The sequence below is a fragment of the Camarhynchus parvulus genome, chromosome 2 (assembly GCF_901933205.1).
Source record: "Camarhynchus parvulus chromosome 2, STF_HiC, whole genome shotgun sequence".
In the NCBI taxonomy this organism is placed as follows: domain Eukaryota; kingdom Metazoa; phylum Chordata; class Aves; order Passeriformes; family Thraupidae; genus Camarhynchus; species Camarhynchus parvulus.
The window spans coordinates 122,907,428-122,933,868 of record NC_044572.1 but is presented as its reverse complement, the minus strand read 5'-3'; the positions used below and the strand labels follow the sequence as shown (position 1 = coordinate 122,933,868).

Genomic DNA, 26,441 nt, shown 5'->3' with positions numbered 1-26,441 from the left:
CAAGAAGTTGCAGGCACTGAGCTCGATACACCCCCAGTCCCATTGTCCTACACCGCTGTCCTTTTTCATAGACACAACAGGACCTTCAGGACAGATGGAGTCTTTTCTTCTCAGTTCATGGGTTTATGTTCTGTGATCATAATTGGAGCCTGTACGCAATATTCATACAGCTTTTAACAGGCTTCAGTTTGAGTAATAGATGCTTGTTACAATTCCATCTCCTTGTTAGTCAGGGCAATGAGGAAAAAGGGAATGATGTATTCATCATTGTGCTTGGAGATGGTGGGTTTTAACTGTGTCTCTTGTATCTAAAATTTTTCTGGGCAGGAAAGATGGGGACCTGCTTGGGATCTGATACCTCATTGCTACTTTGAGAAGGCCATAGCTGCTGGGGAAATTGAGCAGCACAGTATCCAGTAGGACTGGGAAGGGGATATTTCTAAGCTTAGACACTGAGTTCAGCAAACTGGGAGCAAAACCGGGCATTCAGGCTGCACTTGCATTGAACAGGGTGGGTGGTGAGTGAATCAGCAGGGCTCTACTCTACCCAGACTGAGTGGGAGTGCCACTACCAGAGGTTACTGAATCAGCTCTCCAGGTAGCAGTCCTTTCCTGATGGCTAGCTCTTGCTTTTATGGATGTGCTAGTGAAGTGTCCCTTCCCCTACAAGAAGCAGTGAGATGCTGACAGCTTCACTGCTCTGCAAGTTGGTTCTTCATAGGCATTTCAGAACTGCCAGGCCTGCTGGTACTGAAAGTACCTGCAAAGGAGGGCAAATTTTATTGCTACTGATATTCTTCCACTGTGGTTACAGATAATGTATCACATATCAGCTGGTCAGTGGGAAAGGTTGGGACTTCAAGTAGAGTACTGTGGGGGAAAAAAATCTGTTTTGTTTTGGTTTTTTTTAATAGAAGCAGATGTACTCTCAAATATCTATTTAAATTTAATTTTTGAAACTACCATATCTGAGCTATGTGGGATGAATTTGTGTTGAGTCATATATCTGGGAAAAAATATAAACATGCAAGGTATATTCTGAATGACTTCCTATTTTCATGGCATCACTCTAACAACCTCCTGCTACAACTATGCATATCCTAGAATATAAACATGCTTTCCTTTTCCCTAGCAAAAGCTCACATTCCTCAGCTGCCTTGTAGATCGAAAACTACCTGGATTTGCTGCCGCTGTTTATTATCCAAAGCAAGGACATTCTGAGTTGGCACCTCATGACTCTCTATTGTGCTCTGCTTTAGCATGTGACTGTGCATGCTGAACGCCGGGGACAATTTGGCTATTCACACAGCCCTGCCATGGAGGCCTTGCTGCTCATTCTGCACAAACATTGATCTTTTCAAACAATCCAATCCATAGATGTCAAGGCCAGGGATTTGAAAAGGGTGAAGCAAAGATCTATTTGGTAGCTTAATATTCTCAGTAAGGCAGCCTGCTGGTCAAAATGCATATTGAAAACTCTGCAGTTAATGATATTTTAATAGAAAGAGCTGTGATTGCAGCTAGGATTGCAGCTAGAACAGTTGTTGGTTTTCTCTTCAGCTGCTGAAGTCTCTTTAAGGCAGCCATGGCCATTAGTTTGCCTGGTGTAAATGCTAGTGAATCTTGCAGGGCAATCTCTAAAGTGAGAATAAAAGCACAGTTTAACTTCCATAGTGCAGCACAATTTGTGTGGGTGGGCATGTTTTGATATACAACCAGAAGGAAGACTCCACAGCCACACAAAGGTGCTGGGGCATGTCCAGAGAAGGACAAAAGCTGGAGAAGGGTCTGGAGCACAAGTCTTGTGAGGCTGAGGAAGCTGGGGTTGTTTAGCCTGGAGACAGGGAGGCTCAGGGGTGATCTGATCACTCTCTACAACCACCTGAAAAGAGGTTGTGGCCAGGTGGAAATCTGCCTCTTGTGACTAGCAATCAGCAGCAGGACAAGATGAGACAGTCTTAAGCTATGCTCAGGGTGGTTTAGGTTGGACGTTAGGAAGAATTTTTTCACGGAAAGGGGGATTACACATGGGAATGGGCTGCTCAGGGAGGTGATGGAGTCACGGTCCCTGGAGGTGTTTAAGCAAAGATTGGATTTGGCACTTAATGCTATGGTCTAGCTACAAGCTGGTCACAGGTTGGACTCGGTGACCTCAGAGATCTTACCCAACCTAACTGATTCTGAGAACTGGATCTCTTCGGTGCTAGCTTCCTCCTGCCCGTCGCCCCAGCTGCGGGCACCAGGTTGGTTGTGCCTCTCCGCACCGAGCCGGTGCCACGCGGAGTCAGCCCGCACAAGCCGAGGTGCAGCCGACGTGCAGCAGCACTGCAGAGCCAGGCGCTGCCCTGGAGCCGGGGTACAGCCGGTGAGGGGGCAGGCTCGGGGCGGCTCCCCCGTGCCGCGCTCACCTGTGCGCGGCGGAGTGGGGCGGGCGGTGCTCGCTCACCTGGGCGGGCCGCGCCGCTGAGTGACGGGCGGGCCCCGCCCCACGGGCACGGGCGGTGCCTCCGCTGCCACCCAGGCGGGGGCGGGCGTCGAGCCGAGCTGGGCTGGGGCAGCCGCGACGGGCACCGGGACGGGCGCGGGGCCGCCATGGAGCCCCCGAGGGAGCAAGGTAGGGCGGGGGTGGGCGCTGCCGCTGCGCCCCGGGCGGCGCTGGCGCGGCGGGGACGGCGGTGGCGGTGGCTCTCGCAGCCGTCGCTGCTCGGCCCGGACCTGCCCTGCTGAGCTCAGCCCAGCCCAGCCGGGCCGGGCAGCGCTGGGGCCGGGGCGGTGCGGGAGGCGCTGCCCGCGGCCTGGGCTCGGGAAATGCGGAACCGGGGCCGGGCGGCGGAGCACGGGGCGGCTGCCGGGCCCCCCCAGCCGCGGATGCACGGGCAGCGCATCCCGGCCTTCCCGCGGCGCTTCGCGGCACAATAAACTTTCTGCTTTCACCCTGCAGTAAAAGTAAAGCTCTTCCATTATACGAGTGTGCAACTTTCGATTGACCAGCGCTGTGCGCAGGGTTCTCTCCAGCCCGGGGTTGCTCCACAGCTGGCAGCTCTGTTTGGGCAGCTGTCCCTCGGCCGCTGAGCGGCAGCAGGGCCGGCGCCTCTGTGGCTCTGTGGTGCTTCACTGGTGTGCGTTTTGCCCGGGAAGACTGGTGTCCTGCCTGCCTTCCTAAAACTTCATGATTTATTGAAACCCAAAAACCTTGGGACTGTTTGCCCAAGATAATAGTTGGTGCCCTGATGGAAACTGACATGAATGCAAGCAAAGCATGTACTCCTGCTGTATAAGCTTATCCCACAGAGGTGTGTTGCATTTATCCAACCCATTCATGAATCAGTTGGAGCCTTTTATATGGTGTGGTACTGAACGACACACCAGCTGCTCCCCTCTAGACGAGGTAGGGCAAGCTGGGGTCACTGAGTTACCTGCAGTAAGCCGGCAGGGCTGCTTGGCCCAGCTCGGTGTCTGTGCCCTTGGGCTGATTTCATTCAGGGTTTTCCTGCTTGGCATGCTGGGGATGGCAGGAAGCGTGCACTTGTGGCAGCTGGGATGTTGGAGGTGCACAAACTGCTGGGAATGTTACCCCTTACTCTGCCACGGTCAAGGTCTGTGCTCTGCCAGCTGAGCAGGTGCCAGCCTTGATTTGCTCCCAGTTAAATGTTTCGGGGATTGTGTAGTACACTTGTACAATTAACAATGCCTTCTGAGTTTCTCTGTATTTACAGAACAGGCTAGGCTATCTCTGCCTGAGCAGAAGGTAATCTGGTGAGGGGCTGAATCACCTCAGGGAGATTCCTCCAACCATTTTGAAGTGCTGTGTCTATCTTCAATATAAGTATAAAATAAAATAAAAAAATCAAAAAAACCCAACAAACTTCCCCAAAAAAGGAAAGAAAGCAGCCCCCAAACCCTATTCTTGGGTACCAACAAACAGAATTGTGCCAGAAAATAGCACAGCTGTCAGTTCCTTCAGAATTTTAATGCCAGCTGCAGGAGCATTAAAACTGATTTCAGTATTTGTCTCAAAGTTCGTGTGGCTCTCCTATAAAAAAGGCAGAGGTCTTTATTGCAACTGCAGGGTTTTAAACAACTAATGATGGGAAAGAAGAGTAAATTAGCACGATCTTTTGAAAAACTTTAGTGACAGTCCTGACACTTACTAGAGGCTTGTTTTGCTGTTGTACTCATTTCTGTTATAAATTGCTTCGTACAAAGAGGGTATTGCACCTCAGGATGTTTGTCAGAATAGTGTACCTAGTGTGATGTAAGGGACTGTTACAGAGCAAACTTGGTGCAACACCTTCCTCTGCCTTCTTTTTGGAGTGATTATGCTGTTTCCTCTTCATGGAGATCTGCAGGTATAGTGGAAAAATCTAGAATAGCCAACGCACTTGTGCCAGTTAATTAAAGGCTTCTAATACCCTGCCAATTAGACTTCAAAGACCACCTTTCTTAGCAAACTGGAGTGCTTACATTGGACACTGCTTAACGATACAATATTATTACTCACTAAAGCCAGCGTATATGGTTAAAGGCCAGGCCATCAGATCCTGTCTCTGGTGCCAGCATAAACATTCTGGATTACCACTTCCAAACAGAAATTAATTTGTTTAAAATTGCGAGTCAGAGGTTGCGCTCTGTTGTTATGGTGACAGCTTTCTCAGGTAGCAGTAATTAAGAGGTAGGAAGAAAATCTGGGTTATGGTCAAGACTGCAGCCAAACTAGACAAGGCTAATGCTCCAGGTATAGAATCTGCTTAAGTCTCTCTCTTGAGCAGTCAGGTTTGGTAGCAGTCCTTAAAATGTTGTTCCTAGCCTACCACCAGCAGCATCAGAATCACTGAGCAACTTTTCACTTGAAGTGTCTTTGTTTTCAGTGAAGGGATAGTTGGACTGGCTGGCTGGCTCCATGTGATTCTCAGTGCACTCCAACAGCTCTGGAAATAGGTCTCCAAGCACTCAGTCTCTTGCTCTGTGATTACAGGCACCAAAGCAGTAGTGTCAGCTCAAGCCAAATGGATATAATATTATCCTGAGATGAGGAGTCCCTTGTTCTGTTGCTTTGCTTTAACTTGTCATGAACAAAAATCTGATTCACTATATGGACTTAGTTGCTGAATAGATTAATAACTGCAGTTATGCTTTCACAAAGATGCTGTTGTCCCCTCTTCCTCCCTACTCTTCCCCCACCAAAAGAAAGCAAAACAGCCAAACCACAACCACACCTGATTTTGCTTGCAAAATGAGTCTCTTTCTGACTTGGCACTCTTACTGTTGGTGCTGGTACAGTTTAGCAGTGGAAAAATAAGGATGAAGCTGCTCCTACAGTGGAAGCAGTGTTCTGAATGAGGAGACTGCCACTGAGCAGTTGCACAAACGTATGCACCACAGCGCAGTTATCTGGTAATGATCCATCTCCAGTGTGGTGTTCAGGGGTTCCTCTTATGCTTCAGCAACACTTCACTTATGTAATCTGGTGTCTTTCAAAATCTTCAGGCTTTTGTGGTACTTAAAAGGAGTCCCAAAACACTACATGTGATTTCTTGAGAGACTATGTAAGCCTTTCTTTTCCTGTAGCCTTGACTTGCACTTTTGGGGCTGACAGAATGGACTTTACTATTCTTTTTTGTGCAGAAAGAACTTGTTGCTTGCAGTAGGACAAGGTTTCCCCCACTGTCCTATTGCACAAAGCTGCACCTTTTCCGACTGCTTTATTTGTTTTCTTATCACTAGGTACTTGCAGTACTTTAGGTATGATTTTTTTTTCACTTAATGTGCAATTGTGAAATCAAACACTTATAAGTAAATACAAGTGGACAGCTGTTGTGGGAACTGCAAAGAAAGAATGATTTCACTGAGCTGAGTGTCTGTAACAGTGACTTGAAGATAGTAGAAATATCAGAAGACTTAGATGAGTCGGTCCCTTGAACAGCAGCAGGCTTTCGTTTCTTTTGCAAGAAAAACTGTATTGGTGGGGTAAACCCTGTTCTGACTCAGGCTGGGGGTCCTGATGTGGTGAGGTGGCATTACATAGTTAATTGATGGCATTGCTGTCCTCCTCTCTCAGGCAGTGCATGGATGAGGTACAGAAATGTGGGGGATCAATGTGCTGTGTTGGAGGGACGCTGGAGCAGCTGATGCACAACTGTTGGGTGGGCAGCTGGAGGCTGGAGCAGTGTCAGCTGTTCCTGCCTTCTGCAGTGCTGGAGCATTGCAGGGTAACTTGAACTCTTCATTCATGCTCACACCCACTTCAGTAGGGTATGGAGATGGGGTCAGCCCAGAGCTCCAACTGTGGAAAGAATCTGTTGCTTGTGGTATGCCTGGATATTTTCCCCTGTTCCCTACAATGACTGCTGTCCCAAGCAGTTAATGCAGTCCTTCACTCAGGCAGAATAAGGTCTGCTCTCACCCTTTTGGTGCAGGGAAAGCTTAGCTAAGGATCCTTTGATCCTCCAATGAGGCCAAGTTGTAACTGCTCGGGGCTTTTAAAATCCAACATGAAACTGATGCAATTCCTTTTTATTCCAGTTTCCCACGCTTTGAAGGAGCCCACGAGTTCCTCCCTTCTCCCACTGCAAATGCCCACCAAAGCAATGGGAGGCCTTGGAGGCTCAGGCTGACATTTCTGGCCTAAAATAAAGGACTGCAACTTGGCTTTGGTTTAACAATGTGCTGGTGGAGGCTGAGCAAGTGCCTTGCTCTGCTTGATCTGGATGTTTTGTGGCTGAAGTGGGAACAGCTGGTTTTCATGGCTGAAAGTTGGCTGCCATGTGTTAACACCTCTCCTGGCCTGGGCACGAGTGCTGTTGAGCTGCTATGAACTGTGCTTGGAGGCTGCAGAGCACAGCCCCTTCCATCTGCAAGGGCTGTCAATAACCACATACTGCACTACTCAGCCTTGGGAATGTTATCTCTATTCATTTTTAAGTCATTCATATCTCTATTCATGCTTCTGTCTATCTTGTATGTACATTTTTTCCCCCTTGTCTTCTACAGCTGCTGCATACAGCAGCCTTTGACTAAGAACTTCTGCTTTGTGAGCCAGATGTCAGTGTAGTCCCAGGAGGAGCTGGGTGATAAAGGAGGTGGGTCTTGGGGCTTCTGATGCTTTCTGCCATGCACTGACCCTACTGGGTAAGGACATCAAAAAATCTGCTTTGGCTACCTGAGTGTTGTAAAGGCTTTGTCCTGTTTCTTCGCAACTGTTTGCTCCTTTAACAGGATGATGTCCTGGCAGTTTTTATTGGCAGGAAGTCCCTCAGCCAGTACAGAGAAGTCTTGTAGGAAAACAAGGGCCTAGATTTGCCATGTAAAATCAGTGAGCTGTTTGTGGATTGCTGATTCCTGAGGGTGCTGGACATTGCTGCAGGTCAGGGAGGATATGTGCTATATCTCTTCAAAAAGTGATGTTTCCATGGCAGCAGATACAGTGCAGGGAGTGTTCTTGAAAGCCAATGTTTCTTGACTAATTTTCAAAAGAAAATAATTCAAACTCCTCCTTCTTAATTTAATAGGAGGGAGCAACAGTGTCATTTGCTGAGCCCTGTGCAGCAGACACCTGATAGGTGTGGGGTTTTTGTGCTTTTAAAAGATGCTCCAGGTAGGAGAATGATGGCCCCACTGTTGCATTTGCTGGAGTCTTTGTAATATGGGCACTTCTAATTTGAGATTTCCTATATGGAGGAAGGGAGGTGTTTACCCTTGTTCTTTTAATATCCTGCAGTGAGTAAGCAGAAAAATGTCAAACAAAGGGTGACTGAAAGGGAAAGCAAGCATTAAGTGAGATTAAGCACTAAATTGAAATGCTCTTGTTCAGCCAACACAGTCACTCTGTATCAGCTTCAATTTAAGTCTCCAGAGGGACATTTTCTCTCCTGTTAAAGCTGGAGAGTGTCTTCAGAATTGCTCATATTTGGGTGTGTTTGCCGGAGTGATTGGGAACCTTCACTCAAAAATCTTGTATTGGAGGACAGGCTTTCTAATGCAAGCCTTCTCTTTTGAAAAGGGCTGCAGTAACAGACCAGCTACCCAGAACTTTCTAATCTGAATCTCTCCTGAAGGTTCAGTGTCACTCCTGTCTTTTCCTTTTACTTGTCTTCCTCCTTTTCCTCTACCTTCAGTTAAGGGAGCAGAAGTGAAAGAATATATAGCTGTGTGTTGGCTTTGGCTGTTTGGCAGGATGATACCATGAATCAGGCTAACTGGTCTGGGGTATCCTTGCCCTGCTATGAAAACACTTCTTTCTGGCAGAGGTGTAGATGGCTGTATGGATTTTCTGCTAGTGCAAGTACAAGTACAGCTGCAGAAGTCTGCAGCCACTTGTCCCTGGGTGGGGTAGGGGGAGCAGCACAGCACTGGCTGTCAGCAAATGCTGGTGCGTGGAAAAATGCTCACTGTGCTGTTGGTTGCTCCTGAGCAGAAAGGGGTGGATTGATGCTATCTGGAGAGAAACCAGCACTACTGCTGTGGTGTGAATGCTGTCACTGAAAGAGGCAGCTTTCCTGTTTTGCAAGCTGACTTCTCTATTCCAGTGTGAGAGCAGAGCAGTAAGTGTCCTTGGATGATGACTGACAGTGGAGTGGCCCAGCAAGTGCTGCCTTGCCCAAGCCTGGAATGCTCCCTTTTCTGCAGAACTGATGTCTATAGACATGCTGTGACACGTGTTCTCCAGAACATGTCTATAAGTACATGCTGTGACACATGTGGTTTGGAGTGACAGGCTTCTGAACTGCCCCTCTCCTGCCCATAGCCTCCCAGCAGAACAACAAATGTGTGCTGTGCTTAAAAACTTCATAGATAAAGAGGGAGCACACTTTTTGTGTGTGTACATGGAAAGAAAACCTGTTTATTGTTAGTGTGATTGAAATTTTAGCACCCTAATTCAATAGTTAGTTTAGAAAAAGACTATTATGCAGATGAAGTCTTAGTAATAATAAAGCTAACATACAAACTTAGTTTCTGCACTTTTTTCTTTGTGGTTTACTCATCCTTCCCCTGGCTTCTGAGGCTGTTAGTATCATTTTGGTGGTGGCAGGGGTATTAGAGCAAGTTGTCATATTGTGACTCCTTTTCTGGGAGGACTAAGATGGTGGTAGTTTCTTCCTCACTGTAGGATCCACTGGAATCCTTCTGTTATGTTTGCTTTTTACATACCTGCTGTTTCTTTCATGGCTTTGCAAGCTCTGTGTTTCATCCAAATCTATTATATAAAAGTGCCTTTTATATATGCTAGATATCATTCCTTTGCTCTCTGTTATCTGTAAAACAGCTTTGTCCAACTGCACATCTCCACTGGTGACTGATGACTTTCTTACAGCCATGGGATCTCCATTGTCAGCTCTGTGCTCCCTTACTTGTACCATGCCTGTATTCTCATATTCTGTGTCTGTACTTGGAGACACACCAAGTAAAACAAACCCACAGGCCAATTAAGAAGGGTAGAAACAGAGCAAGCCTGACAAGTCTCTAGTCCTGGGGCCTTGCAAGCTTGGCTCAAAGCTTATGTTCTGTCACTAGCAATGCCTGTGTTGTACTGTGGAGTAACAAAGAGCCTGGGGAGCACCTGCAGCTTGCTGGGGGTGGTGGGTTAAGCAAGCAGAGGCAGAAGAACAGGTATTTTTCCTGTTTAGCTTTCCCTTGTCTAGCAGCCAGAGGGAAGTGATGCTTCATCAGAGTCCCCTAACCCCCAGACAGAGATGAAAAGATGTGCCAAGGGAGGCAACCTGGGCTGGAGTTGGTGTTTTCAGACAGGTGCTCCTCCTGTGCTTCGCTAGGATTGGACTCCATGTATGGCAGTGATGTTGGTTCATGAGAAAAAACTCAGAAAGATTGAAAACAAAGCTTTGTAAGTAATGTTTTTTAACTGCTCCTTAGCCTGGCAAAGCGGTGTATTTCAGTTATGAGCATTGGGGATGTTGCTTGTGTCTCTTTTGCATTGTTTACTTTTTGCCTAAAATATTTTAATTAAACTACTAGCAGGGATCCCAAGATGAGCAAGAAGTGATCTTACTCATGCTTCTTTGTCTGCTCTGTCCTAAATGTTTATCACATCATGACATTAGAAAGTCTTGATTAATTTGATCAGGATAGCAGAATTTGAAAGAAACTCCCCTTATGCTTCGAGTCATCTCTGATGTTCATTGCTGTTCTACAGCAATCCAGTCCCTGGGAATAATATAGTGGTGGACATTTGCAGCTGCTCCCAGGACAGGCTGCCTTTGAAGAAGGCCATTACATTGAACTTGCAACTACTGATAACCTGTAGTCCCTGCAGGAGCACATCAGAGTTTTGATGTCCCTTGCTTTTCCTCACAGAGGTTCCCAGGAATGGGGCTGTACAAGGACTTGCCTATAAGCATCTTTAAAGAAGCTGTTCTTTAAGTAGGAACCAGTACTTCCTAGTCAAAAGAAGGGTCTGGGTTATGAAATGGGCACAGCTCCCACTGGCTAGAGTGCACCTTTCTCTCTAGTGTCTGATTTCTCTTCTACTGTTATGCAGGAGAGAAATCCCTTCAGCACATCTCAGAAGTGTTTTGCTTACATCTGAGGAGTCTTGAAAAGCAGGATGAAGGCAGAGCAGAAAGCCCCCAGATCAGTCAGTGTTTTTGCCCTGCTGACTGCTCAGAGCTGCTTTGATTACTGCTGCAGAGGTTAGCTCTGTGCCTGCACACACACAGGCTCCGTGTGTGGATCACACGCCACTGTGCAGGCCGTTTCCATAGCACCAAAAATCTGCGCCAGGCAGTCCCTGAAGAGGCTTTGCTGAGCAGCTGACGTGCATTCAGCTCTGAAGAGCATCAGAAGTAGCACCAGCCTAGGCATGGGGTGGGAATGGAGCCTGATTTAAATATTGACTTTCCTCTTGCCAGATGTCACTGTCTTGGCAGCAGGAAAACAGGCTGTTTTACTGCAATGTGCTTTGCTTTGAGCTATGAGCTCATAAAAGCACCATTCATGCTGGTTTTTTTTTTTTTTTTTAAATTTATTTTAACAGGGAGTTTGTTCTTGAGTAAAAGGAAAGACCTGAAATGACTTCTTGTCTTTCTCTTAAGACTGCTCTGGTGCCTGCATGGCAGGTATGTTTTACCTTCTTCTGCTCTGAATTGTGAGAAGCCTTTTTGTCTGCTGCCTGGGCAGACTCTCTAGGTGCTGTGCAGCTCTGGTATCCCAGGTATGCCATGTAGGGGCCCCTGTGCAGCCCTGGTATCCCAAGTATGTCATGGGCCCTCAAGAAAGGGATGGGTCCGCCTGCTGTGTTCAGAGCATTGCCATGTGGTCTGTCACCACCTCCGGAGACACTTGAAGGAACAGTGTACAGAACTTCCTGCAGAGGACCCCAAGGAGAACTGTCTGGACATCTGAAGAAGGTCACAACCTCTGCTTCCTGTTGTCTGAAATGGCAAACTGGTGCTGTGCTGCTGTTTGCCAAGCAGGTGTTCATCCCCAATCTTCTTGTTGAACAAGACTGAGCACATTGTGGGTCTGGCTCTCTACTTCTTCCAGAGCTCAGGCCATGGTTGGATCCCTGCACGGTACCTTTTTCCACCAGCTCCTGGTTCAGGATGTGTGAGGACCTCAGCCCCTAGCTTATTGGGGGATCCTGTGAGTCATGGAAGTTGTTGTTTATGTAGTTTAACTGCCAAAAACTCTACTGCACTTCTAGCTGGCTGCTACTGTCACATGATTTAAGTGCAATAATGTGGAAGGAGGGGAAGACTGAAACATTGCTGTTATTTTCTCCAATAAAGCAGTCCTTAACTGTGGTAAAGATGTGTTTTAGATACCCACTCTAAACTTCCTTGCCTCAAAATCTGATGAAGGAATAAACAGCTGCTGCTACCATTTAAATAACTGTTTATAGCAATCAGTCTTAAATACTAACCTTCCTAAAGTACATTTGAATTTCTTAATGCACTTCTAGTAAATGATGAGGTACAACAGAGACACCTGTCTGTACTTTGTGAACTGCTACTTGAGCTTTGTATATTGAACTTGTTAAAACTTGATAGAGCAGAACTAGTGTGGACACCAAGCAGGTAGTTGTATGCTTCTTGGGAAAAGTGAAATGCAGTGACTGAATTTGAATATAGTGCAGTGCTCTTTTTGAATAAAGTCTTGATTTTTAGATGCAAACAAATTTTGCTTTCCTGCCCTTCAGGTTAATCTCAGTCAACTGAGTTGCTTTTGTTTTTCTGGAGGAATCTCTGATTAGTGTAGGGGGGAATTCTGTTTTGGACTGTGGTGTCTCTAACAGTTGACTTTTTCCAAAGAAATCAGTCTACTGCAAATAGACTCTTGATTATTCATTTCCAGCAGTGCTGACATTCAATATAAACTTGTTTAATTCTGTTTAATATCAAAGGAGGAAAAAGCCAGCAGCTCGCTGAGCACATAACAAGGGCCAGAGAGGTGTTGCATGTATTGCAGGACATGGCCTCTGTGTGCTGCGCTGCACTAACTGCCCGCTGATTGGGTTGGTTGGACAATACAGGGTAAGCACTTCTGTAAAGAAGCAGGAGTTTCATGGTTTTCCTGGTGTATGTATGGGGATCCTTCAGGTTCAAATGTGGTTTTGAGGACTTGGTTTTAACAGTCCAGCAATCCTGCAGGGAAGGTGGTTGGTGCTCTCAGAGCACAGCTGCAATGGTAGGTGAGCCTTCTGCCTAATGCTCCCCTCTGGGTGCATTGCTTAAAACACCAACTTCTGAGCTGCAAGTTGTTCTCACTCTTAAGTGTGTAATTTGTTCCTGTAAATTATTCTGGGTTAAAGCAACTTGTGGTATCAGTGCAGGCTGGGGAATGAAGGGATTGAGAGCAGCCCTGCAGAGAGGGACTTAGGCTGGTGCTGGTGTGTGAAAAGCTGGACATGAGTCAAGAGTGTGCACTTGGCAGCCCAGAAAGCCATAACACATCCTGGGCCTTATCAAAAGCAGCAGTGGCCAGCTGGTCAAGGGAGGTGATTCTGCCCCTCTTCTTGGATCTCATGTGATTCCACCTGGAGTATTGTGTCCAATTCTGTGCTCCCTAGAGCAGGAAAAACTTGGACCTGTTGAAGCAGGTTCAAAGAAGGGTCATAAAAATCATTGGAGGGGCGTTCCACCTATTAGGCTGAGAGAGATGAGCTTGTTCAGCCTGGAGAAAAGAAGGCTCCAGGGAAATCTTACTGCAGCCTTTCAGTAGTTAAAAGAGGTTTGTAAGAAAGATGGCGACAGACTTTTTAGCAGCACCTGTTGTGATAGGACAAGGGTTAGTGGTTTTAAACTCAAGGGGAGGGTAGCTTCAGACTAGATATGGAGAAATTTTTTGTGGTGAGGGTGGTGAAACACTGGAACAGGTTGCCCAGAGAGGTGGTGGATGCTTGATTCCTCAAAACATTGGAGGTTTTTGGTGGTCCACTGGACTTTTGGAAGGTCCAGTGGAAACACTGGACGGGGCTCTGAGCAACCTGATTTAGTTTAAGATGTCCCTAGCAGGGGAACTGGAGCTCCCTTCCAACCCAAACCAGTCTATGGTAAAACACAGATAACTGACCAGATCTTTAAGTGGGAAATTTACACCACCCTTAAAGGGTATTTAGGGCATCCTGCTTTGCTACCTTTTTGTGTGAACTGCAGATGAACATGAGTACTATGGTTCATGAGCAGCAGTGAGCAGGGAGAATTAGTTTCTGCACATTTCTGAACAGTAGCAAGTGAAACCTGTTGGAGTTGCTGCTTTGAAGCTGAGTGGTTTCGATTGGGTTCTGTGCCTGTCACTGTGCAGGTTTTTTGGCATGACAGATTTCTGGAGATTGTATAAGAAGGAAAACAACTTGAGTGTCAATGGAATCAGCAGAGTGACGTGCTGAGTACTTCCTCTGTGGTGAGGAAGTGTTTTTGGGATAAATGGCAAAAGGGAGAGCTTTACTGGAGTGAATTTGCAGACTTTCATTCTGTGTTAGCCCACTGATACTTGAAGTCTTTAGTATGCTTCTGTTTCTTATTTACTATTCAAGACTAAGCTTCACCTTGGTGAATCCCCAAAACATACTTCCCTCCCATCCCCAATGAAGAGTATTTTCCTATTCAAAAGCAACTTCTGAGAAAGTGAAAATATGAGAAGAGGGATACAAAAGTCAAAGCAAGACCTCTGTGTTTTGTCAAGAGGAGCTGAGAAGACTTTTTAATATTTTTAGAAGGGAAAACTGATGAATTAAGGATAGAGCAAGTGCCAAGTAAAATAACTTCTCTAGTCTTCCTGTTCCAAGGTGACATTACTGGAGAGGCCTTCGTTGCCCTTCATGCAAGGTGGTGCCAGCAGCATTTCTGAGGGATGTGATGGCTTCTTAGTAATAATGCTGTATCACAGCTCCCTGCTACAGGGCACACTTGTGGATTGACAACTGAGGACTAGCAGTATGCAAGGCAATGTTTCAGCTTCCACCTTTTCAATATCCTGGTCAAGTTTTTACCAGAATGAAAAATTGTGGATTGCATTATTCATAGCTGTTTAAGCTCTGAGTTATTCTGAGTAGTTTTTTGTGCTGATTGCTGAGCTGTGATGTGCTAAATCTGATGTAACAATAACCTGGGTACCAGCTAGAGCAATCCTTAACCATAAAGCTTGGAAAGTTTACCAGACGAATCTGTTAAACACAATGGGTCCATTAAACTAGGGCATGACTAGCACTCAGAATGGCTATGAATATATGTATTTTTTTGTTTGACATTTACAGTTGTGAAATGAACTGTGTGGTGAATTAGCTTGTGCAATAGGAAGTGATGCTAAACTTAGATTTCACATAACAGTGTAAAGCTTTATTCTTGGAGTTTGCACTGGTGTTCTGTTTCAGGTCAAATACTGGGAGGAGGCAACTTGTGGAACAGTGCAGTTCTGGAGCAGCTGGTTACTAAAATCAGTGGAGGTGTGCTTTCTTTACAAAAAAAAACCCCAAAAAACAACGAAAACCAAAAAACAAACCCAACCACAAATCCCAACATAAAAAACCCACAAACAACCAAACCCACATAAAACTAAAAAAACCCCAGTCACCTCCTCCCCTTCCTTTCTTTCATTTCCTGTCTACTTTTAGAGATGAAGCTCAATATCTTTCAAACTTTGCTCCTTTAAACCTGCACTTCTTTCCTCACCATGTAGTTTTCATCACATCAACTGCACCAGAATAAGGAAAAATGCCTGCCTGACTTTGTCTGCATTAGATAGATCTTTCCAGTTTTGTCGACTATCATATATTTCAATAAAACGAATGGTTAAACTCATTTTACTTACTTTGCTGTGAAATATAAATGAGGAGCCTGGATGCTTATCTAAGCATGCTGATATTTAGGAAAACTTCCCCTTGTATGGAATAGGCTGGAACACAACTATGGTGCATAAATATGCAATGGTGCATAAATATATTAATGTTGCTTAGAGATCTTGAGAGATTAGTACTTTCATGATCTGAACCTGTGTAGGTTGTTAAAAGGAAATACAGGTTGCCTGTAATGTCACCCAGCAGCAAAAAGTAGCATCTCACGTCCAAAGTCTGATCTGATGGAGTAGGTATGCGCAAGTCTTCTAGGACCTGGGAGTCCTTTAAAGCTTCATATCTTTTTGTGGAATCATCACTGGACTAACTTGCTTGACCCTTATCTTTGCCACCTTCAGCTTTTGGAGTTATTAGTGTTTTATGACTGTCTGTTGATTTATGTGACAGCAGTATCTCTCTAGGCTAACAGTTTCATTTAATTTACTGTCCTAGTGTGACTTGGAGTAGGGGCAAACGTCTCTTAACAGGATTTACTCAGCTCAAGCAGCATTAAAAGTCAGTCAAGGGCATATCAATCGGATAAAATCTCTGAGTACTTATTAATATAATGGCAACTTCAGTGGTCATAATAATCTAAAGGTTGATGCATTATCTGCATTATATTAGAAAATAAAAGCTGGTCAGTGCAGTTGGTTTGTTAGTGAATTGCTGCTGGTTGCTGCATGCATGGTTGAAGGACTCTCCCTCTTATTTGTTAAATGAGATTTAAGAGCCGTGCAGAAGTATTCAAGCCCACATCCTGAGTTTGTCCAATTTGCAGGCCTGGCAGGATGTGTCCAAGATCCTTTAAGTAGTGATAGCTATTGCTCCAAATCCGTTTGGAAGCACTGTAGGAATTGGTGTCTCCCAGCTGGATGTGGAATTTAGCAGTTTGGGCAAGCAGCAGGCACACTCCATCTGGAACAGGATGCACTTCAAGCACTGCACAGTTGAATGGATGACTGGTAAAGTGCTGTACTGTAAAGGAATAGGTAATGTGTCTTGTTTGATGCTGCAGGGAAAACAACACAGCTTATTCTGGGTTTTCAAGTGAGAGATTCCCAGTAATAGTGATCTGCTGCACAAGTACATGATACCAGCAATCTGGTGGTGTACCATTAGCGCTGCTTTGTTAGGTTGTACTTCCTTAAGTTTAGGAGGGTGCACTGAAACTCTGCAGTGTGAGAAATGTAGATGAATAATAAGGGCTTGTCTTCATTATGGGCTTATCTGCTTGGAAAAGCTGTAACTGGCTCAGTGTCTATAGTCAGCTTTTAGGTACCTCATGAACCTATTACTGGTCTAAAGGTGTTAATTGACTGGTTGAAGAAGGGGGATCAGGAGCAGGTTCTTATGACCTGAAACATTTCTGGGGCTAAATGTCTGTGAATTTATCATACTAATGCACTTTGCTGCTGACTAGGCAGAGCTTTACAGTTTCACAGATATTTCATACTATGCTCTCAGATAACCCAAAAGCAGAAATGTTAATAGGATTTCTATACAGCTTGCTGCTTGCAGTTGCTTGCCTTTGAGAAATTGTACTTTAAGTTTTATGTAATTACACTTGTTTGACAGTACAAGTCAAAATTGTAAACTTACTTAGTCAAGTCCTGAGAAGGGAAAAAATCTGGTGGTTTGTCATTATTGCTAAGCAAAAAGCTGATCTTTATCATGGACAGCAGAATAAGGTGCCAGGCTACAGTAGGAGTGCGCCTTAACCATGCAACCAGTAACTTGTGTGTGGTAAAATTAGCAGTGCTTCCAGAAAATGTCCCTCCTTTTGGTGTTATGTGTGCATCCTTTGTGGAAGCTCATGTGGAGATTACTGTGCTCTATTTTGGGGTTGCTCTGACTGTTTGTGTGGTTGTGCTAAAAATTACTATGTCCTGAGCGCAGAAGTGACTCTCCCAGTGCTTCTGAAGGGCAAGCTGACATCTCTAGATGAGCTGACATGTGTTTGGAAGCTTTTGTATCAGCATTTTTATGGGCTGAGGAACTTTGCTAGGGGAACCTGAGAGCATGCAGAGAGAGAGTTAGAGAGAGTTACTGGAATAGTAAAGGAAACTGCACTGGACTGGATGAAAAATAAATTGAGGAGTCTGTGAAGGGAATTCAAAGGCTTAACTTGAGCTTGGTTTCCTTGGGCTCTGTACAATTGATAAAGGGTAAAAGGAGGAGAGGCTCCTGCTGAAAGGCAGCTTTAGCTCAGTGACATGGGTAGTTTGTCTACTGCAACTTTTTCTTTCTGTACAAGAGTGAACTCTTCCTGCTGCAGAGGCATGCATTCACTTCCCTCCTGGAGAAGGGATGTCAAGGGGGAAGTAGATGGCTTTTGTGCTTGCCAAGAGCTGCTTCTGTGTCTGGAGTCATATGTCAGGCCCAAAAAGTTGCTTGCTAATTATTTAGTGAGTGAAGTGTAAGCCTGTCCCTTTTATGAAAATACAGGAGACTTTTTTCCCCTCCCTGAATCTTTCAGCTTTTTCCTGCAGCCTCATAACAGAACCCAGTGTAGTCTCTACTGCTGCAAATGCTTTTGGTTTGCTTGTCAGCTGTCATAATACTCCTGTGCACTGGGTGGAAGTGCAGAAGTGAAAAGTCTCCCATGAAGTCTCTGTCCATATCTCAGTTTAGGAAGTGTGGGAGAAAATGGAACTTTATTCTGTCAGCAGGTAGGTATTTGTAAATCTACTTCACAAGATGAAGGATAGGCCACAGACCTGCCCTAAGGCAGGGTGCCAGGACCCCTTGTGTTCCTGAAGAAGAGAGGTCCCTGGAGGATCCTGGGAGAATCTGGAGGAGCTTATTACAGTGACTTATTACAGCCATTGTGTTAATCACAGGGTGGTTAAGGTGGGAAGGACCTCTGGAGGTTCAACCCCTCTGTTAGGGCAGAGCCACCTGGAGCTGGTTGCCCACCAGGACCATATCACAGAATGGTTTGAGTTGGAAGGGACCTTAGTGCTCATCAGTTCAACACCCTAGGTATGGGCAGGGATGCCACCCACTATCTAGATCAGGTTGCTCAGGGCCCATCTAACCTGGCCTTGAACACTTCCAGGGATGGGGCATCTACTACTTCTGAGCAACCTGTTCCAGTGTCTGACCACCCTCTGAGAAAATAATTTCTTACTGAAGTCTAATGCAAATTTCTCCTCTTTTAGTTTGACACTGTTCCCCCTTGTCCTGTCACTACCTACCTACAAAGTAAGAAGTTGTTCTTCCTCTTTTACAAGTCCTCTTTAGGTACTGGAAGACCACAATGAGGCCTCCCTGGAGTCCTCTTCAGGCTGAACAACCCCAACTTCCTCAGCCTGTTTTTGTAGGACCTTTCGTAGAGAGATCATCTCTGTGACCTTTCTCTGGATCAGCTCTAGCAGGTCAATGCCCTTCTTTGCTGAGAACTTCAGAGCTGGGTGCTGTGCTTTAGGTGGTGTCTCACTAGGGCAATGTAGAGGTGGAGAATCACCTCCTTTGACCTGCTGGTCACTCTGCTTTCAATGCAGCCCAGGATGTGTTTGGCTCTCTGGGCTGTAAGCACATACTGGTGGCTCATGTCTGGCTTTTTATCCACCCAAGTCCTTCTTTGCAGGGCTGCTCTCAAGGACTTCTCCCAGCCTGTACTTGTATCTGGGATTGCCCTGACTCAGATGTAGCACCTTGCACTTGGACCTATTGAACTTGATGAGGTTCTCATAGGCCCCACTGCTTGACAAGGTGCCTTCCAGATAGCACCTTGTCCTTCTGTTCTGTCACCTACACAGTGCAGCTTTGGATCATCTACAAACTTGCTGAATGTGCAGTTGATGCCATTATCTGTGTCATCAGTAAAGATATTAAAGACTGCTGGTCCTTGATATCCATGTCCACCTTGATGATCATGTCAAGATGGCTTTTGAATATCTTCAAGAATGGATTTTGTGAAGTACTTACCCTAAACCCTTGTTGCTTGCATCAAATTGTGTGCTGCTTGGTTGCTTCTGTACTTCTGCGCTTGATAGTAAATGATGGAATTTCTGTGCTGCATATCAAATCTAGGCATCAACTTGGGAATTATATGGTGGGAGCTACAGAGTCCCACAAGCAATGAAGATTTTTGTTGGTATTATTAAGGTACTGCTAAGACTACAGAGGGTACTTTTTTGGGTGTTTTTAATTTTAGATATACAATATGTAATTCAGCCTAATGTGTAATTGAATTTGCTTTGTTCTTAAAACCTCTGTGTCAATTTCATGGTGGGACCTGGTAATGTAGATTGGGGATGGTGGACTTTTCTGGAGCTGCTTTTCAGAAATGGAGGCTCTGGAATGCTGTGTTAAAAGAGGGAGGTTTGCTTTAAGAGTGCAGAAAAGTAGTCTTGTCTTCTGAGGGAGGCTGGGAGTCACTCCAGAGTCACTCAAGTAAAACTTTTAATTAGATTGCAAGGTTACATACTGAAACTTTGCTTGAGACAATCTCATTTCTGCACTGCAGTGTTCCTAATCTTTTCCAGCTATCATCTAGCTGCAGCTCAGCACTGTTTCTTTACATTTTAGACAGGGTGAGTCTCTTGCCTGAGGGATCAGAGTCTATAGAGAATGGCAGCATAACTGGTATAAGTGGCTGAAGTGAAATAGCTAAACACATTCCTCTGAAATCTACCTGACAGTGTTTTGACTCTGTTAATCTCACTTGGAAGTGTTCCTCTGTGATTACAGGCTTTGATCTGACTTCTCCAAAGTCAGTGCAAACTCTGATCACTGGTTCTGAGGTGGTACTCTGTCCTTTGGCCTGGTCCTTTTCCGTAGATCAGAAAGCTTTTCACCTGTTACTGTTGGAGCTGAAAAATGTGAGCTTTGGGCACTGTTTGAGACACACAACTTTGTCATAAATCTGGGATTTCTGCCTAATCTTCTAAATGCTGAAACACTTGCAAGGTAGTAGAGAATATGTGCCAATATAGAGAATTTTGTCTGACATGAATGGGTTAAGTACTTTGCTGTAGTATCAGCTTGTCTAGTTGCAGGATATGCTGGAGCGTGGATGTACTCCCTCACAAGAGCTCAGGAAATGAGTCTGAGTTTATAATTGGATTTAGAGGAGAGACAAGAACGGCTGCCTTCATCAAGACGTGCCGTCAGCTGTCTGAAATACCGTGGGCTGAGACTGGTTTAAGAGAAGAGCAGCACTGGCAACCCCGTGATCCCTACCTGTAACATTTGCAAGTGTTTGTGTTGCAGGGAGATACATCTTCAAAGAGGTGGTGGTTGTTGGTGGTGGCTTTTTCTTTGGGTTTTTTGTTTGTTTTAATAAGAGTGAGTGAAGGCAGCACTTAGGATAAAGAAAGTGCTGGAGAAGATATTTCTGTACAAAGAACTGTACTGAATGATGTAGTTGTATCAGGCAGAGCTCGTCCAGAGAAAGCATGTGGGGGAGGCTGAAGTACTGAGATTAATATCATGGTGTTGAGTTGTTGTGTTGATCTGCTAGAAGACAGCAGACACTTAACCCCTTCAGCCACATTCTGCTGACCATTACTAACAGGGCTGCAGAAGCCTGTACTTGTACTGTTCAGGAATTGCTGTAGCTGTGCAGCTCCATTCATGTCATGCACAAATCTCAGGGGACTGAAAGAAGTGTCTTCTGTTAAAGGAAGGAGGGAGAGCACAATGTGAAAATAGGAGCACTAATGTACAAATTTCAGGCTTATTAAGGCTTTGGGCTTCTGTCCTCTTGCTTCACAGCATCTTTTTCTCTTAATACAGTTTTAAGGCCTCAGATCAGGTGCTGAAAGGCTTTACTTGTCTGTAAACTGGTAAGACTTTTAAGATCAAATTGATGCTACAGAATCTAGATTGGCTTAAGATGCTTAAGTAGATTTATGGCTCTTAAAATGGCTTATGCCATATAAAACTCTGTTGGAGCGGAGAGAGGAGCCTGACTGTTGCTGCCTGATTGGGATCTACCTGGGAAAGATGGGGGTGGTGGAAGACTACCTGGCTGGAAGTCTTTGCCCCAGACACACTTACTGGAAGGCCTCTTATCGATCTTGCCTCTTAGCAGACTTCAGAAGTTGAAATTCAAACCAAGTGTAAGCTGAGAAGGCAATTGAATCTCCACAGGCAACCTTGAAATAAGAGACTGAATCTTTTCGTTATGTCCCCACAGAGCAAGTGCTTCTTGCACCTCTTCCCCCTCTTTATCAACAAAGTCTTCCCATCATTTTCTCCCATTTTCTTTTGCTTGCTTGATCAAGTGCTGGAGTCATGACAGCCTTGCCAGAAGTATGAGCTGTGGTGCACAAGTTTGGCAGCTCCGGGTATAATCAGGGCACAAACACAGGATGTTCAATGTGGTGAAGGTGCCTGTGTAACAGCAGAACTCAGAGCAGATCTTATGAATTGGTTATTTGGATAGCTTTGTCCACAATACTGTTTAGATCATGTCCTAGGGTAGCTTCTGCATTCCTCCAATCCTGAGACATGAGTGGTAGCCTTTCCTGAGTTTAACTGTTTGTATTAAACACTACTGAATACATAGCTCAGTTTCTTCAAAGCCCAGAGGTGGTACTCATTCATACTTCATCAGGAAATTTCATCCTGCTTCTGTAGGGAAAGAGGGATATAAGGTTTCCATGTATAAACAAACTTTTGTTCTGCTAGATCTATATGTGGGAAAAGCAGCTTCTCCACAAGGCTACCATAATATCCTATCCTTGCTCAGCTGCCATCAAGGTAGCAGTGCTTCAATACTATATTGCATTGCTTAAATTGTTGCTAGAGCCTTAGGTTAAGGTAGAAGCTGCAGAGCTGGGTAGCAGGTGCTAGCTGAAGAAAGAACCACGCCTGAGACTAAGCAGGCAAATATCTGGTGAACGGTGTTTGCTCAAACTTAACAGCTTTTCTAGCAGTGGAGGGAGTTCCCTTTCTTATGATTCATCAGGTGCACAATCTGTACTGACTGTTAATGCTAAATAGTTACCTGGGAAGGCTTTAAGTACACTCTGCAACAGGAGATTACACCTCTGTACACCTTAGCAGGAGATTACACCTCTGTAACCTTAAGAGGAGATTACAACATGGTTAATGGTAGGAATTGTGATGGTAATGCTGTGCTGAGGCTTGCCAAGCCTTCCTGAGACACTTTGTGACATTCAGTTGAACTTGTCAGTGATTGGTTGAAGTGTCCTAGACAGAAGGTGTCTACCTTTGTGCCAGTCTGTCAGACACCAGCTTCTAAAATGCCATAGATGACTTAAGTACTAACCTCTAAGTTATCCTGAGGTGTTAAGGGGAAAGGAATGCTTGTTCTGGAATGGCAAAATCTTCGGTTTTAATCTCTTGCATAGTAAGTAAAAATCCACTGCTACTTGGCTCTGGAACAGCTCCTTCCTTAGGCTCCAAGATCATTTCAGGTACTGCCTTGCAGCTGGTATCTGCAGTAACAACCAAGGTACACAGTAAAACTGAATTTGCACTGCAGGGCAAAGAACAGAGATACTCGAGGATTCATGGTTAATTGCTCTAAGCCATGTAACAGAAGCCTAAACTTAAACTTCAGCACTGAAATGTGTGTGTCTTGCCCTGGGAAGGCAGTATCCATCTATTAGGGTATGGCTCTACAGCCTCAGTTCCACCTCCAGCCAGCTGCAAATGCTCTGAATTATTGTGAAGGAGAGGAAGCCCATCCAACAGGATATTTTGGTCATGGGAGGGCCCTTTAGAAAGGCCTCATAATGTGCCTGTTTTCATAGTGTACAGAATTCTCGATTGCTGTGACTGTCAAGAGCTACTAAACTGGTCAGAAGGCTTCACACTGCAGAGAAAAACCTTGCTTTTCAGTTCTGTGCAGCTGCTGTTTGTCATCCCCATTCTACTTTGTTTCCTTAGGCCATCACTTGAATTTAGAAAAAATCCCTTGGAGAGGGATTCATTCCTCCTCCAAATGCAGCAAGCAAGAACCTATCTTCTTTAGACTGGCTCTGGGCAGTATGGGGGAGTGCTGCCTTCCTCTGCCCTGAATCCCTGGATGTGCTAAGGAACTTCTGGGGAAGAGGCAGATAAAATGATTGTTATGGCTGGCAGGGGATCTCTTAAAACTAGAGATTGTCTTCCCTAAAGTGGATGAGTTAGGAATGACAGCCTAGAAGTTGTCCTACACTAGATTTGGAAGGGTGGACTGCAGTCCTTTCTCTCTACAGAGAGATTGACTTATACTTCAGTTTGAAGACCATCAAATTTCCCTAAGTGATGAGGAAGGAGTTTGTTCAGCAAAACAGCTTCCTTCATCAACAGGTAGGATTTGTACCTGAGAAAAGTGAGGAGCAACACTCCTGTAAACTCCAGCAAGTAAGAGAGCAGGAGGCTGCTTAGGTGATGTGTTTGGTAGGTGCTGTAGCAACCCATCTGTATGGCCACTATAATTGAGCAAAGAGAGGAACTTGACGTTAGGAGCACTTGCATGGTGTCCCTCTCTTGGCAGTGACCTTAGAACAGTAATATTTCTGTAATATTTCTGAAAAACTAGAGATTGTTTTGGGTGACTTCTGGGCTTGTGCTCAGGCTATGCATAAGGAGGAACAAAAGCAGAATTCAGCCTCTCAGATTTGCAATTCAGCAAATCTTCACTGTAAGCCAAGTGTATGTTCCAGCAGTGGGCCACATCTTGTATGTGTCTCTGACTACACTGAAGAGGTGTTGCAGAGTTTGGCCCATAAAGATTTCTGTCAGTAGGGGTGGCAGACCAGGTCAGTGGTTGAGACTGGCAATCCAGATGTCTCTAGGGACATGGAACCAACTTATGCACTATAAAGATATAGGAGGAGTACCAGATTTTTTTGAATGGTTGGTAATGGGTAAATCTGAATGTAGGGAATTTCCTGTAAAAACAAGAATGTAATGTTTCCTCCAGAAAATGCCTAGGAAATGGTATTCTTGATTGTTAGCAGGGATCAACAGATTTTCATAAGGGGTTCTTTTTCCTAGAATAGCTACTTGCAGTTGTAGCCAGCTAGCACTGACCAGTGTTAAAGTGAGTGATTATCTAGGGTCAGGAAAAAGTCCTAGGATGTAGCCTCCCCTTCTCTCTCTCTCTCTCTCCCTCTCTCTTTCTCTCTCTCTCTCTCTCTCTCTCTCTCTCTCTCTCTCTCTCTCTGTTGGGAGGGTGATGGTAGAAAACACCCAGTTCTTTGTGTGCCACATCTGATAACTTGTAATTTTGCCTAACCCAGTTAGCACAACTGCTGCCTGAGCCTTTTGCACAGAAGGCAGCCCCTGACTGCTGAGTTATACACGGGAAAGCTGCAAAGCACAGTCTGTAGCTGTTCATATTAACAAACTTGGTTAATAGAGTATATTATTACTGTAGCTGTGTCACAGTTCTCTGCTGCCTCTGGATGCTATAACTACAATCTGTGACCAAAGCTTTGACCTTTACCAGATGAACTTTGCAGTATTTCTAGCAGATGTTACAGCCATGTGTCAGAAATGCAGGGGGGCATTCTATTTTCTTCTTTTCAGTGGGTTTAGAAAATAGCAGAGACCTGTGTTTCAGGCTCCAGCACTCTCATTGTTATGAGCCTGCAGGTACTCTGCGCCTGCAGAAGTGAATGTAGGTCTTTAGCCTGAAGGATCTGCTTTTTAATTAGCTGGAAGGTCTGTTCCTGTGGCAATTGACTGACTGCAGTGGAAATGGGAAGTTAAAATTCCAGAAGGGGTGTGCTTTCTTCTCATATGCCCTGGGATTACTTTGCCTTGGACTTGACTTCGGAGTGCTGCAAGGCTCCTTCACTTCTCTGGAATAATGCCTGATCATCTCTGTCCTTGCTGTGCAGGAAAAGATTAACTCCCATTTGATTATGCTCCTTTGTGTGCAGGCTGCAGTGAGGATCCCAGGTGAAGGTGTGGGGTTTGGGAGGAAATTGTTGCTCCGCTCTAAAGGTGATCTACATTGCTAATAGCCTTGTGTTTTCAGTGAAAGAGACTGACCTTGAAATAAAAATAAAACAATGTAGTGAAGTGCTGCAAAACTGTGCTGAGTGCCTCTTTTAGGTAAGAAGCATTTCTGCTTCCCAGAGTTGAATCTTAAAGGCCTGGCATGAAGTCAGATGGCTTATGTAAGTTGATCTTTCTTTATGGTGTGTGTGTCAAAACATAAATACATTTCAGGCAAGGCATTACTGCTGTTACTGGCTGCTCTAAACAATGCTGGTTGGAGCACCAAGACCATAGGACAGTGTATTTCATAAATATTTAACAATCTCCTCCCCCAAACAAAACCCCCTCAGACCTAGATATGTTTAGCCTCACGAGCAAAAGTCATAATGCACACTAGAAGGTTCATCAATAAACCTACGTGGTGTTTATAGGCCAGCTTTCAGAGAGGAGTGCTGCTCTCTCCTATTCTCAGCTTGCACTAGGGTGTGATACCTGGGCAGCAGAGACTGAGTTCTCACTAGTGGTTATTACACTGATGGAAGCAGCTGGAGAAATAGCTATGCACACAGAATTTTCCATTAATCAGAGGAAAAAGTCCATCACAGATGGTATATAGGATAGATTATGGCTGGTAATCCTTTTGTGTCCTAGAAGATTAAGGATATCCTGGTGTAGCTGCAGTCAGCTGACCTTTTTTATTTAAACGATTGAACACCGTTGATGCAGTTCTGCAGAGGACCAAGGCTGTTCCAGAAGCCATGAGTGGTGCACTGTGAATGTTTGTTAAAGGAACGGTCTGTTTAAGTCCAGCCTCAGTTATAAATTTACAGGAACTTAGCATTGTGCCATGTAAACAGCATCAGCTCCAGGATGGCTAAGAAATCTCTTGCTAGACAGCTCTATCATGTGTAGCAGAGCTGAATTCTCCGAGGAGGCACAGGGAGTGTCATGTGGAGGAATGGAGGGTTTCTGAATGCGGCTGTCTGGGTCGCCCCAGAGAGCGAAGATGAATGCTTCAGTGGAAGAGGAGGATGGCTGCACGCACTGAACTGTGTGGGTCTGGCATGGATCTGTATGAGGATTACAAGTCACCCTTTGATTTCAATGCTGGAGTGAACAGAAATTATCTTTACTTGTCGCCTGGCATAAACCTGTCTCCACCTGGATCACCTATACTGGCGAAGTCTGGTAACTTCCTTCTCTTCCTTCCTTAAAATCTCTACATGAGATGCTTAGCAATTTA

The 26,441-nt window shown here is 45.0% G+C and overlaps 1 protein-coding gene across 4 annotated transcripts in view; it reads left to right on the top strand.

Annotated features, from left to right (window-relative positions):
• Positions 1-2,486: 2,486 nt before the first annotated feature.
• Positions 2,487-26,441, top strand: part of TPD52 (tumor protein D52) — a 41,074-nt gene continuing 17,119 nt past the window's right edge. For 3 of the 4 annotated variants that reach the window (XM_030963445.1, XM_030963437.1, XM_030963429.1), the window contains exon 1: positions 2,487-2,614. In XM_030963445.1, the coding sequence (XP_030819305.1) occupies positions 2,593-2,614 (22 nt within the window). In that variant the 5' untranslated portion in view covers positions 2,487-2,592. Of the gene's footprint in view, positions 2,615-26,208; positions 26,387-26,441 lie in introns of those variants that run through there. The other variant, XM_030963421.1, reaches the window with a different exon arrangement.